This window comes from Myodes glareolus, chromosome 25 (assembly GCF_982192425.1).
Source record: "Myodes glareolus chromosome 25, mMyoGla1.1, whole genome shotgun sequence".
Taxonomy (NCBI): Eukaryota; Metazoa; Chordata; class Mammalia; order Rodentia; family Cricetidae; genus Myodes; species Myodes glareolus.
The window spans coordinates 4,813,101-4,827,246 of NC_142050.1; the positions used below are offsets into that span (position 1 = coordinate 4,813,101).

Below are 14,146 nucleotides of genomic sequence, written 5' to 3' on the forward strand. Positions count from 1 at the left end.
CTCCTACACTGCACAGGCGAGGGGCAAAGCTAGTTCTCCCAACCTCAGGACCGGCTCACCCGTGCCATGCACCAGGACAAGCTCTACTGTGCTGCCCACGTGAGGTGTAGGACCTGCTTCACTGTCTCATTTTTACAGATAAAAAAGTCCAAGTAGACAATCAGTTTAGGACATAGAAATATAAGTTCTCAAGCTGGGGTGGCTAAAAACCTTTCAAAATTAAAGTTCCAAAATGAAAGGAGACAAATCTGTTTCTAAGTTCTGTTATTTACCTACTGAATGAGCTTCCTTGAACGCACTTCAGCTTCCTGATCCCTGGTCTTCTCACCTACAAAGGGGCGGCCATGGCAGTCCACACTTGCTAGACCATGGCGGTTCCCTAAGATGGCTACTGGGAACATCAATGCCAGGACACGCACACACATGCACACACATGCACACACGTGCACACACATGCACACACATGCACACTAAGCACAGCATGGAGACTGCTCTTCGGGTTCTTCTCAGTGCCTGTCAGTAAGCCAGGCCGTCCACCCATCTTAAAGCAAACGCTCCTCAGCACCCTAACCAAATGCCTCGACCGGGCAACCACTGAAGATAAGACTGTTCAACCACATACTGCATTAGGAAGAGCTATGCAATATATAACTAACAAACTAGTCAAAAGTTTGATTGCAAAAGATCTTATGTGACAGTGTGATCTTTTAGGCAGTGTGACCGCATGTCCCATCTTTCCTTTTAGAATGAAAACTTCAACAGAAAATGATGCCTTAACCTGCAAGAAGTGGGTGGTGTCCCTCCAGCCGGCCCTTTCCTTGCTCCCTTCCTAAGTCACAGATCTCAGTTTGCCAATTAATTTGCTTGCTCAAAGGGAAAGAAGTAAGATGGTGATAAAATCATTAGCCATTTTGAGAATGCAGTGTGGAACGGCCATGCCCTCGCAGGTCAGTTAGTGCAGACATGAACTGCGCTGTCTGCGTTATTTTCCTCATCCACAGCTGCCTCTGGAGAACTTTCCAGTTCTGTGTTTCTATTGTGATTACCAACTAGAATATTTTCTCTTTTCTCTCGCACAACCTTTTTGAAGATTTTTCTGCCTGCATGTATGTCTGCAGACCAGAGAAGGTCACCAGATCTCATTACAGATGATTGTGAGCCACCATGTGGTTGCTGGGAGTTGAACTCAGGACCTTTGGAAGAACAGCCAGTGCTCTTAATCTCTGAGTTGTTTCCCAGCCCAGGATGTTGTGTGGGGTAATCCACAGAACAGCAAGCATTTATTATGATCACTTTCACCTCGCCTTTAATGTCCACTTTGCCCTTTGCTAGCAACAAAGCATTGCTAGATCCCCTATTGCTTTGTTTCATGGGACAATTCTGTTATGTAAGAAGCACAGAAATTAGCATCTCTCGTGTTCAGATGAGAAAGCAGACACTGGAGAAGTTCGGAAAGTTACCTTTTTCATATCACCTAATAAGATAATGCATAAGACCTGACTTCCCTGTGCTCTGTGGGGAGGTGGGGATGACTGACCACATGGAAACTGTCCTCCTGGGCTGATTACCCAGAGATCCTAAAAACCCCTCGATCTCAGCTGAGGCCGTGCTGCTTTCTGCTGCTTCTCAGCAGAGCTGAAAAGAGCCAATAGCAAAGGTGTGGCGCCTACTCATCCTGACATTTATGCTGGCGTTAGGGCCAATAATAGAGTTATTTCCTCTGCACAGCTTCCTTCCGCTCACTGTCCGCAGCTTCCCCGTCCGCTCACTGTCCGCAGCTTCCCAGTGCTGCGGAGCTTGTCTAGACTGACCAGAAAGTGAAAACAAGGGGCGCTTTGAAACCTGCAAATCTGACCACAACTGAGAGTTGTACTTAGTCCAAGGAACTGGAAATCAGGTTTTTGCCTCAGACAAATACTTGCTTAATACTCTCAGATTGATAGTTTCTTCTTTTATAATTAGATAGAAAATTATTACACTGACAGACAAGGGACTTCCTGTGTGAGCCAATGGGAAAACATGAAGTTAAAACTAGGGGAAATAACTTATCCCAAAATAGACCTGCTAATGCCAGGATCAAAACAAACAAACCTGTTAATGATCTTTGCTTAGAATCAAACTGGGATAGAGCATGATACGTTCTCAGATGGAAAATGTGTCGGTTCCCCTGGTCTGAGGACTGGGCTTGAATAAAATGAGAAAATGCTTGAATAAAAGTCAGAAAAAGACATTGAAAAGTCCTCTCTATGCTGTGGAGGAGTCAAAATCAAAAGACATAGATGTTTGCTTTCTCAAAGAACCAATCTGTGGAGGTTTGGTTTCCATAGTTCAGCAAGCCAACCTCCCACAGGCCCAAGTCTTTACTGTGAATATAATGAAAAGGAGGCACGGTCCCTGCTGCTGTGGAATTCTTATTCTGTTGGTGAGAGAGACAAGGAATAGACATATTAACAAGCACATAATCCAGGCAGTGAGCAATGCTAGGAAATTGAAAAGAAAATCTGGATTTGGGGTCTGAGGCTTAGCAGGTTAAAGAATCTAACTACGAAGAGAAACTCAGGAGAGGATGCGATGGCTTGGAGAGCGAAGCCTGTTCCGCACAGACTCAATGGCTGGAGTTTCTCTGGGACCCATGATGGAAAGAGAAGCCTAACTCCCCACACTGTCCTCTAACCCTCATACATGTACTGCAGCATGCGTGCATCCACACGTGCGCTCACACATACATGTTCATTTTTAAAACCAGGGTAGACTTCAGTGAGCTGAGCGGCTATGTTATTTAGCATGGAAGGGGGCAGTGCTCCTGGGTAGAAGACAACGTGTGTATTATGCATTTCTTTCATTGCTGTGATCAAACACATGAAAATAAAATCCTCAAAAAAGCAAGGGTTATTTTAACTCACAGTTTGAGAGTGTGTTCCATCAGGACACAGAAGTGGTACCAACAGCCCGAGGAAGCTGGACATACTTCATCCACAGTCAGGAAATAGGGGAGACGAGCGCTCGAGTTCTGTACCGTTTCTCCCTTTTACTCTGCCCAGAATCTAAACCCTTGCAAGCACCACGCACACTTAGGGTGAGTCTTCTCACCTCACTTAATCCAATCTAGACAGTCCCTTATAGGCACGCCCAGAGGTTGGCTTCCTAGGTGACTCTGGATGCTGTTAAATTGACAGTCAATAGCAGCCATCACTGTGGGGTTCCAGACTTATCACTGCACATCTCTGGGTCTGGCTTGCTTTATTTCTTCCTTCTTCCTCAAGCTCCACCTAGGGAAGTCAGGGCAATGTGGTTTTGCTATAGGCACAACATCAGTCCAAGAAGGGCAGAGTCTGTTTTCTTAGGGTTAGGGTGACTGGGAATACTGGGTTACCTAGAATTGTAACCCACTCCAATAGGAAAAAATAGTTCACTTCTTTCACATAGGGGTAACACATCTTGAATTTCCCAAGACAGTTGTTTAATCTGGAGAAGGAGAGGAATTTGCCTTCCTGGTGGATGGAGTAACCACAAGTTCCAGTCTGTCCAGACAGTCTTCGAGCATACCTGTTACCACAGCTTAATAACTGTATATCCAGCCCGCTCTGAAGTATTCAAATTTATGGGTCCCTCCACTATAGTATAAAAAGCCCAGATTTTGAGACCCAGCCTCGCTGGCCACAACTAGAGATGCACAGTCTTCCCCGGAATCCTAGGGAGGACAGACTTGGCTGGAGGCAAGAAGCATGTGTCCACTGAAGAACGGAGGGGCTGTTATCCCAGGAAGTGGGGGAGTGAATTCTGGGTGGTCAAAGCCACAAATGTCAGTTACAGTTCTCCCTTCCTCTTTATACTGTTTGGTACAATTTACTAGCAAATTGAAGGAGACTGGGTGTTGGAAAAACATGGGTTTGAATCTTGGCTCTGCTGCTTCTTCTAGCTTATTGAGCACAGCTGGATCATCTTGCCTTCCTAAGCCCCGTGTGCTCATATGCACAGAAAGCTAAGCATGTCAGCCTTGGTGAGTTATGAAGACTAAATAGGTTAAGGGATATAAAACATTTACCACAAAATTTGGTATATTTCGTCCTCTAAGTTCATAGCCACTGAGGTTTTTGTTGTTGTTGTTGCTGTTGTTTAGAAGAACAATATTTGGGACGGATCTGAACACATGGAAGGTAGTCAGGAAATATCTAGTGACCAGTAACTAAGATAGGAAAGAGGACAATGATGACTTTTCCAATGGGAATAGGGATTCTCTCCATGAGTTTAGATGAGAGTTGTTGTCAATATTGGATCAACAGCAAAGGAAAGTGACTGTACTGTACCATTCTGAAAGTGAGAAAAATGAGTAAGTCATTTTTTAGAAACGTTTGGGGAAACTAGAACTCACTGGAATCTAATATAGGCCAACAGACTTAGTCAGCACTCATGTCTGCGCAGACAGATACGGGCAAGAGGTGCCACACCAAGCATTAGGATCTAGACAGGAGAAAGCTCAGAACTATAGAAGTCAGTTCTGTCCTCAGTTCCTATAGTAGCTATAGAAGTCAGTTCTGTCCTCAGTTCCTATAGTAACTATAGAAATCAGTTCTGTTCTCAGTCCCTATTGTAACCATAGAAGTCAGTTCTGTCCTCAGTTCCTATAGTAACTATAGAAGTCAGTTCTGTCCTCAGTTCCTATAGTAACTATAGAAACCAGTTCTGTCCTCAGTTCCTATATAGTAACTATAGGAATCAGTTCTGTCCTCAGTTCCTATAGTAACTCTAGAAATCAGTTCTGTCCTCAGTTCCTATAGTAACTATAGAAATCAGTTCTGTCCTCAGTTCCTATAGTAACTGTAGAAATCAGTTCTGTCCTCAGTTCCTATAGTAACTATAGAAATCAGTTCTGTCCTCAGTTCCTATAGTAACTATAGAAACCAGTTCTGTCCTCAGTTCCTATAGTAACTATAGGAATCAGTTCTGTCCTCAGTTCCTATAGTAACCATAGAAATCAGTTCTGTTCTCAGTCCCTATAGTAACTATAGAAATCAGTTCTGCCCTCAGTTCCTATAGTAAATATAGAAATCAGTTCTGTCCTCAGTTCCTATAGTAACTATAGAAATCAGTTCTGTCCTCAGTTCCTATAGTAACTATAGAAATCAGTTCTGTTATCTGTTCCTATATAGTAACTATAGAAGTCAGTTCTGTCCTCAGTTCCTATAGTAACTCTAGAAATCAGTTCTGTCCTCAGTTCCTATAGTAACTATAGAAATAAGTTCTGTCTTCAGTTACTATGTAGTGCACATGTTGCTGGCTCTTCACTGCCAAGCTGCGAAAATCAACTCGAAGTGAAAAGGTGATTTTTTGGGGGCTCACAGTCCTAGACGTTTAGGTCCACCATGTGTTCTTCCTATTTCTTTGTTCCTGTGGCAGCCCCAAAATGCCATGGTGAAAGTACAGAGTCACGGAGACCTGTTCACATCAGGGATGGTGACCAGGAAACAAAGGGAGCGAGGGGACGTGCCAGAGTCCCAGTGACTGGTACACACCAAGACCTACCTTCCTTCTCCTCCTCCTCTGCTCCTACTGCTTCCGTCTCCTCCCAAAAGCAGCACAGGCTGGGAAACAAGTCTCAGCACACTGACCATGGCAGAACATTCCACAGGTAACATAGAGTACTACACAAAGCAGAAAACGATAAATGACATTTTAACAGAGCAGACTTTGGTAGCATGGGAAAAAGCGTGGTAAGAGATGCCCAGCTGAATGTTCTGAGGGAGTCAGAGAAGGAAGGAATGGCTAATGATGGGGAAGGGTGCGAAATGAAGGCCTTAGGGAACTGAAGGTCATCAAACTCGGGTCTGAGGGGCAGCTTGTTTACACGTGTGGAGAAGATGGAGCATTGGAAGACCTGGACATGCTATGAACACTGCTACCCTTGTGCAACAGTGTCGTCTGTCAAGGAGGCTTCCACAGGCTAGGTCCATGGCTTCTTGTTGAGATTTTTCCCAGACTTGGGTCTCAGTAACACTTCCTTCCTTCTTTCGTATGATAGCAGCCCTTACTGCTCGCCACTCTTCTCAGCTCCACCATCTGCCTAGTATGTGCTTTGCCTGTTCTTGTCTGGTTTATTGCCACCTCTCCAATAAAATGCCAGCTCCCTAAGGTTAGGGCTTTTGCCTACTCTGTTCACTAGTACATCTATCTCTAGGACCCAGAACAGTATCCGGCACACAAAAAGGATGGGAGAGAGCGTCTGGATCAGCGGAAGTCATGAATCAAAGGACACACACCTGACAAGAGGACAGGAGTGTGTGTGTGTGATGTGTGTGAATGTGCACAGGAGAGAGGGTTTGTGCAGAGGAAACACACTTGTACACTTCCAAACCGGTTCAGTTTCACTCTGCTTGCAGTGGGAACAACAAAACCTTCCACTATGAACCCGATACAGAACTCTGTTTCAAGAGTTCTCTAACTTCATGTCTGTGGCAGGAGTTGGTATGGAGAAAGGGTGGAGGCAAAAACGCCAGCGAAATGACCGTGACAGTAAAGTACCGAAAAGCTATGCTGGCCTTAAATAAAAAGAAAGTCGACACTGAAAGAATTAAGAGGCATGTAAAATAGAAGAGTATTCAAATAAAGAGAAGTTACAAGAATAGAGAGGTTTTCCTTAAAATAAATAAATACTAAATGCTGGAGAACATATGATAATGGGGTGGCCTGCAGGGGACATTGGTGTGAGAACTGATCTGGAAACCAGGTTAGTGGTGATTAGGATTCTTAGGGTAAAAGGTGCCACTTTCTCCGTAGAAACAGGATCTTTGCTGGAAAACAATGTGTATAAATGCCTTCTACTTTTTTGCTCTGATTTCATGATTCAGCACAACACAGACAGTTAGTACCTGGGGACCCTGATGTTTACCTTCCTTCGGGCCACAGCGACAGTCGCTGTTGAAAGTTAAGGATCGTGTTCTCTCTGCTTTTTTTACTCTAGCTTTGTTTCTCATCAACAAGTCTCCCGCTGAAGGGGACTGCAGGATGACACAAATTACGGAACTGCCCCAAAACAATAGGAAGCAGAAAAGGGATTTAAGCCTAGAGAGAAAGTATGTGTACTTCTTCCTTCCCAAGAAGCTGAAGATTACACTTTCAATTGTTTTTGGGGTGTGTGTGTGTGTATGTGTGTGTGTGTGTGTGTAACAGGACTACCAAGCAAAGCCTTACAGATTCCCATACAACTCAAGCAGCTCCTCTCCACATAGAGTATATTGGCAATGACATTTTCCAGAGTTGGGCTGGTTCAGCCCGCTTTGGAAAAGAGAAGGCTGACTGAATGAAGAAGAGAGGAGAGGAGAAGAGAGTAGAGGGGAGGGGAAGGGAGGGGAGGGGAAGGGAAGGGAGGGGGAGGGGAGGAGAGGAGAGGAGAGGACAGGAGAGGAGAGGAGGGGAGGGGAGGGAAGGAGAGGAGGAGGGGATGAAGGAAGGAGAGGGAGGAGAAGGGGAGGGGAGAGAAAGAAGAAGAGAAGGAGGGAAGAGGAGAGAAAATGGAGGAGAAGGGGAGGGGAGAGGAGAGGAGAAGGACGGGGGAAAGGGGACAAGAGAGGAAAGGAGAGGAGGGGAAGAGAAGGAAGGAGAGGGAAGAGGGGGAGGGGAGAAGAGAAAGGAGATGGGAAGAAAGAGAAGGGGAAGAGAGGGGAAGGGAGGAGAGGGAGAAGAGGGGAGAGGGGAAGGGAGGAGAGAAGAGAAGAGAGGGAGAGGAGGGAGGGGGAAGTGAGGGAAGGAAGAGAGGCTCTGCTTCTTCTGATGCTCTTCCTATCTCAGGTTCTGAAAAAGCTGATTCTTGCCCTTAGAGGTTAATGTATCTGAGTTATCATGGTCTAATCCAACAGTGTGAGCAAGCCCATGTAATTGTCTTCCCCTGTGGCTGAAGGATTCATGATTTTCTGAGAAAGTATTGGAGGCAGATCGGAAAACACAAGAGACGAAAAAGAAGGGACAGAGGCATGATAGCTCTCACCTTTAATATCAGCACTGAGAAGGCAGAGGCAGGGGGATCTCTGAGGGTTTGAGGCCACCTGGACTAACATAACAAGATCTAGGCCAGGACTAGACAGTTTGGCACTGACGAGAGGGTGGGGGGGTAAAATAGGCTGAAGAGGGGAGTGTACCAACCGCACACTTGGTCTGCTCCACACAGAACTATTCTGATTTGAGAGACAAAGAAGAATTTTATTGGAGTCATATAACAATGAGCCTTAAGTGCTAAGCTAATAGGGAACTGTTGAAGATGTTTAAAGTTGAAAACTGATGGAAACACAAATCAGCCGGCCCCTCCTATCTGCAAACATTGTGTGTAAAATGTTATTCATAGACTGACTGTTTCTAACAATGCATTGTTCTCCATACACACTGACTGATCCCATATATTCTCTCCACTATGTATTAACAACACATAGCATGTATCAGCACAATTATATTTTCCAGAAACACCTACTAAAGCACTCTCTTCTGGCCTCACCTCCATTTGAATATTTTCTTTCATTTCCTCTCATTTGCAATGTCTTGGGTGACAGGAAGCAAAGTTTCCAAGTAGTGTCATGTTAGAGCCTTAGGAGAGAACTGATGTGGCCAAGAGTGTTAACAGGGGTGCTCTGTGTGATGAGAAATGTATGTTTTCTTTTCTCTGGCCAAATTTTTCTAGTCCAGAAAATGAAGGTTTTTCCAATATTCGCATGTAGTATATTTAACAAAGTTCTTACTGAAACCCCACAAAATCTGTCTTTCCTGCATATTTTAGAGCTCACAGCGCTCCCCTTGGTCTGTGCAAGCATTCAGTGGCGCATGTTATACTTTATTTTGGCTGCTATGAGTTGCATTAGAAGGGTGGCTCTCTTCAGACTTTGGGTGAAGTTGGCAAGCTGTGTACAGCATTGGTTCACAGACAGGACGCCTCTAGTGAGCTCTGTGAAAAAGCCTACACTGTCTATCTGCTGCACAAATACATGGGGAAGCTCATGGCTCAGGTTAGCTCTCCCCTTGGCCATCCAGCCAGCTGTGGTCAAGGTCTCATCCTCTGGGGTTCAGTCTGGCTACAGCCAGTCTTCTGCTTGTTCTCTGACTTGAGTCTCACCTACTGCCTTCCAGCTTTCATTTTGCCTCTGTAATCTTAAAATCAGAAGGTATCACCTATTTTTAAAACATTCTGTTGCTCTACAGGGCTGGCTAGGAAAAAACCTGCTCATGGGAGTCAGGCTGTCCCAGAAAGCCATCAGAGCTTCATTGATAGTTTTAAAAAGGACATCAAAGTATGAAGCGGGTATTGTTGGGAAGAAGAAGGAGTTCAGCTGGAGAGAGAGGAGCCAAGCAAGGGTTATGAGGGCTAAAAATGATTCACATTCTATACACACATTTAGGAAATCTTTACCATGTCTAGCTGTGAACCCTATGAACTGTAAAACCAATCTTCCAGGCAACATGTATGCCCACATGTGCAATAATGGCATTACCCATAGAGATAACCAATTGCTTTCTGATTGGTTTCAAGGTCAGCTTCACAGGAGAGAGTCCATGACTGTTACTGTGAGCCTCCTCAATAATAACAGGAGGTCATAGGTCCAATGAGGGAACTTACTACTGTGATTTAGTTTAATTGACACAGCGCTAAAGTACCTTCTAAGTATCTATATTTATGCATATAGACAAAATCCTCTCTCAGCTTTAACAAAGAAACTGCTCCTTGCAGTGAATAAATGTGAGTACAGGGAGACTCATAGCTGCCCAAGATGCTAAGACCCGAAGAAAGACATTTATACCATATCTCTAAAGCTCAGAAACCACTGCTGAAGAGGAGTTGGAAGATAAGGCTAGAATCCCAAAATGCTGTCGTCTGGACATGACATACCAATTGCAATCGTGAGCTCATGGCAGCTGCCATTGCTTTCAGTGAGCCTTCACAAGACTGGTCCTGTCAACTCTCAGTGACAGACAAAGGCAGGAGCCATGGGCCCCCACCCCTTACTCCTAATGACTGCCTATTGATAGGCTTTGGGAGATGCGGAGTCATTGTCTTCAGATGTGAATCGACTGCCGTGTCCAGCATCATTCCAACGGAGAACTTCAAATGCCTGGTCACACAGATGGCTCTGCTTCAACTCAGAGGGTCACAAAACAAAGCAAAAAAAAAGTAGGAATGTTGAAAAGAAATTTGTAAGAAAGGGGTTTAGAAGAACGGGAAGGATTTGTGAAAGGTGGGAGGGGAAATAATCAGAATATATTATATATGTGTGAAGTATATGCTAAACTGAACAGATTTAATTAATAAAAAAGAAAATAATGAAAAGATAAAATGAACAACATCCCTTCCTACCTCTCCATCTGCCGTCAAAGGCTCCTTAGTAATTAGAGTTCTCTTGGTATTTTTGCCATTTCTTTTTCTTTTTGGAAGCAGTTCCTACTAATTTCATGAGCCACAAATTCTTTTATTAATTCCAGCATTCACAACTTTTCACATTAGAATGGATGATGTAATGCCGTTTAAATAGCAAAATAGCAATCGTTTTTCTTAGGGGTGTATAAAGTGATCTTACGGCCATTGACCTGTTCAATTCAAAGTCCTGTGGTAATTGCTTTGGGCCTCCCACTCTGGGCAGCAACAGGATGCCCTTTGGAGACCAGGATGGAGTGACATGGCCCTCAGTGCTCTCTCCCTCCATTTTCCACCTGACCCAGTCTAGTTGTCTCCCTGAGGTGGCAGATGGAGGAACCACAGCCCTCTCATGAAAAGCAACAACTAAACAGCAAGCGCTGTGGCCAGGCCCTCAGCCGGTCTTACCCCCAGGCTTTGCAGGTCTCAGGAGGGCTGGGAAAGCAACAGCCTGCCGGCCCAGTAAAACAGAAGGCTGTCTTGTGTTCTGAGGGCTCCGGTTGCAGCAGGCTCAAGTCCTAGGTCTCTAGAAGGAAATCTGGTGCTGACACTACCTCTGGTGGAATTTATAGAAGGAAATCTGGTACTTATAGAATCAACAGGAGGCGGAAGGAACAGTCTGTAAAAGGGCCATTGACCAAGAGAACACAGACATGGGTCCTCAGGACAATCTAGCCAGCATATTGGGCACTAACGCTAACTCCATAATGCCCTAAATGAATTCTAGTTGTCCGCTCCACTTTAGCTACCAGGACCCAAAGACAAAGTGTGAGTTGGGAACATCTAGTCTGCCAAGGCCCTGCTTTTACCTTGTCTCCCCTCTGGCTTCAAAGGAAACACACACACACACACACACACACACACACACACACACACACCGTCCCACTTGTCAGCAATAGAGAGTTCTCCAGGCACTATACAGCAGGTTGTGGTATTATATTGCCAAACGGTGATAAATCTTCTTCCACTAATAGTCTGAGTCTGTAAGGCTAGAAGGGCAAGTCAGGTCAAGGCTGTGGCGTGTTAAAATTGGCCGCCCTGGCCTTATCTGCATGAAGGATTAGCAGAGGAAACTAACTCCTATGGCGCTCAGACACAGGGCAGGCCTGTGCTGGGCATGTCACGTGTGGTTGCTGAATAAACACCATCACCCCTAAGCCCTTCAGAACGTCTCTAGGAAGGAGGACAGTAGTGGCCAATGAGTTTTCTGACCAGGAAAATGAAGGTGGCAACTGGAGGTGGCAGAACATGGGAGTTAAATAAAATCATGTGTCTAAAGATGCCAGTGTATGAAGTGAGCTCCTCAGACTGACAGGTAATTGGCTTCTGCCACTAGTTTTAATTTCTTATGTGGGTCTAGCAATAGGAAACCATCCATGGGTAGTAAGGGTTTTTCCCTTTCCAATCTCCAAGGAAATGTAACTGGGTATGAATGAGAGGCCCAAGTCATATATCAGTAGTCTGCAGAGGGTCTACATAAATTCCTTTCTTTAAAGTTATTGAACTGTTTTGAAAATGGTCTCAACAGAAGTTATTCCAAGTGCACCAAAAAAGAAACCAGAGTCTTAAAGAAAATACACTCCCTTTGCTAAGCAAGACAAACATATGAGTATTCAGAGACACAAACCAGCCTCTTGTGTTATCTCCTCAACAAGCCCTCTGAAAAGCTTACTTTGTGTCTTTAAAGGACTGATAGACAAGGAACTCTGTGGCTACTAAAAATTAATACCTACAAAAGGGTCGTAGCCACTTTTAAAAAGACGGGCCCTTTCAAAATTGTTCTCTGTTGTTTATAGTCCTTTGTTATGGCATTTTGCATATTGTAAACACAGTACACATTTCTGTGCTTTTAAAAAATACAAATTGAAAGCATGCTCTCAGGGGAAGGTTTTTTTATTTAAGGAATTGCAGAGTACGACTTGCCTGCATACTACTGTGCACAAACTAACACATTGTAGCACAGAACTTTTTATAGCCAAGTTCTTTATAGAATAATATTTTTCCAATAAACTCTCAGTGACTTTCTATTATGATAGGCTTTTTAACTCTTCTAAGAGCTAGTGTTTAAAATAAAAAAAAACCTTTCTATCTGTAAAGGCAAGAAATTGATACCATTTCAAGATGACTAATGCAGCGCCGGTTGACAAACCGTTTTGGGTTTTGAGCACTTGAGGATGGAAGTGTGTAAACGAGAGCTTTACCAGAACTGTGCCTTTTCCTCTCGGCTCAGGAGAGCTGAACACAAAGGGACCTGGGCCTTAACCTCTTCGTGCACAGACTGAGAAAGAAGTGTGAGCTATCATCTTTCTCTAGATCTTTGCACAATTCAATTCCTCAATTTCCAAGAGTCACCTCCATGTGGTCCTTTTATGGTGGCCATTTCTGGTGAGACATAGCCTCCCTAAACTAGTCCATGGACTCATGATTTCCTTACTAAGGCACTTCCTCCCTGCTTAATAAAAACCTGTGTTGCTATGTCCTTAGAATCTGTTGTTAGGGGTTTGAAGGTTTCAGAGAGCTGGGATCTTACATAAAGTCTGTAAACATTTAGTAAATGAATGTGTAGATGGGAAGGGAAGAAGTGATTTCTTTTAAACTCCACTTGAACCAATGTAATGAACCACCTCCCAAAAATGTAATACTATATTCAAAATCCAGAAAAATAGTCTCCAGTCTTTTTTTTTTATCACTTTAGATCTGTGAGTTAGATTTTCTTGTAACACCTTGTTTTCTAACTCCTGTGTTTCAGGCAGTGATCCCAAGCACTCCTCTGAGGGAGGCAGGTAGAGACCCACATTTGCATAGAGCAGAAAGGGCACCATAACATCTGGCCAAGGCAGTTGACTGGGTCCTTTTGTTCGAGCTCATTAAATACACATTAATGCATGAACTATTGTAAATGTACAAATGTCATTTGGGATGGGTTGTTTTCTCCCAGACCAGTGGCATTGACTTTGGGGGTCTATCTCTGGTTGTTTACTTGCCAATGGCATTTGACCTGGGGTTAGACCCATATTTAACCCTTTCCTGTAGGTCAAAAGCAAATTGATTTGTCAAAAGTGAAATTGGAAATGAGTCATCTGGGCAGCAGGTGTCCCTTGCTAGGCAAATGCTCCAGGTGGAAACATTTTCAGACCTGTTCCTGGGCCATCTCCAAGGAAGCTTCAGAGGTCAAGGAGGCAATCTCAAGACATCCCATGTGGACAGGGTCTGGGGGGGACCATAGCAGGTGCTTGCTTGGTGCAGTTTTCCCAGCAGGTTGGGAGACTTTCAAAGAGGTCCATTTGGAAGATAATTTATTCATATATTCATGAACATTTGTCTGGCATTTTCTGTGAAGTGATTTGCTTAGAAGTTGCCCTAAATGGCTGCAACTTTGCCCTTTAGTCTACCTCCCACCATCAGTCAAAGACTTTGATTTCAAGATGGAAATGTTGTGCTTCTCTCTTCCTTCTTTCTAGAGGATGAGGAAGATGAAGAGATGGTGGAACCCAAAATCGGCCAGGACTCTGAGCTGGAAAATCAGGACAAAAAGCAAGAAGTGAAGGAAGGTAAGGTCGGGAGTTACACTGGGCAATTATTTTGGGTTTTTGTTGTCTTTTACAAACTAAAAGATGATAGAAGCAAATCAAGCTTAAGCTCACACCCCCTTTGCATTGGACTTTGTTTGACACTCAATACATTTACAAACATACACTGGAATCTGCAGGGCAAGAATTAGTTGTTTTCAAACAGACTTAAGCAAATGACATGAAGCCA

At 44.1% G+C, this 14,146-nt stretch overlaps 1 protein-coding gene across 6 annotated transcripts in view; it reads left to right on the forward strand.

Annotated features, from left to right (window-relative positions):
• Positions 1-14,146, forward strand: part of Dync1i1 (dynein cytoplasmic 1 intermediate chain 1) — a 311,008-nt gene that overhangs the window by 173,592 nt on the left and 123,270 nt on the right. For all 6 annotated transcript variants that reach the window (XM_085683897.2, XM_085683899.2, XM_085683900.2 and 3 more), the window contains one exon: positions 13,849-13,938. In XM_085683897.2, coding sequence (XP_085540023.2) covers positions 13,849-13,938 — 90 coding nt within the window. The remainder of the gene's footprint in view (positions 1-13,848; positions 13,939-14,146) is intronic.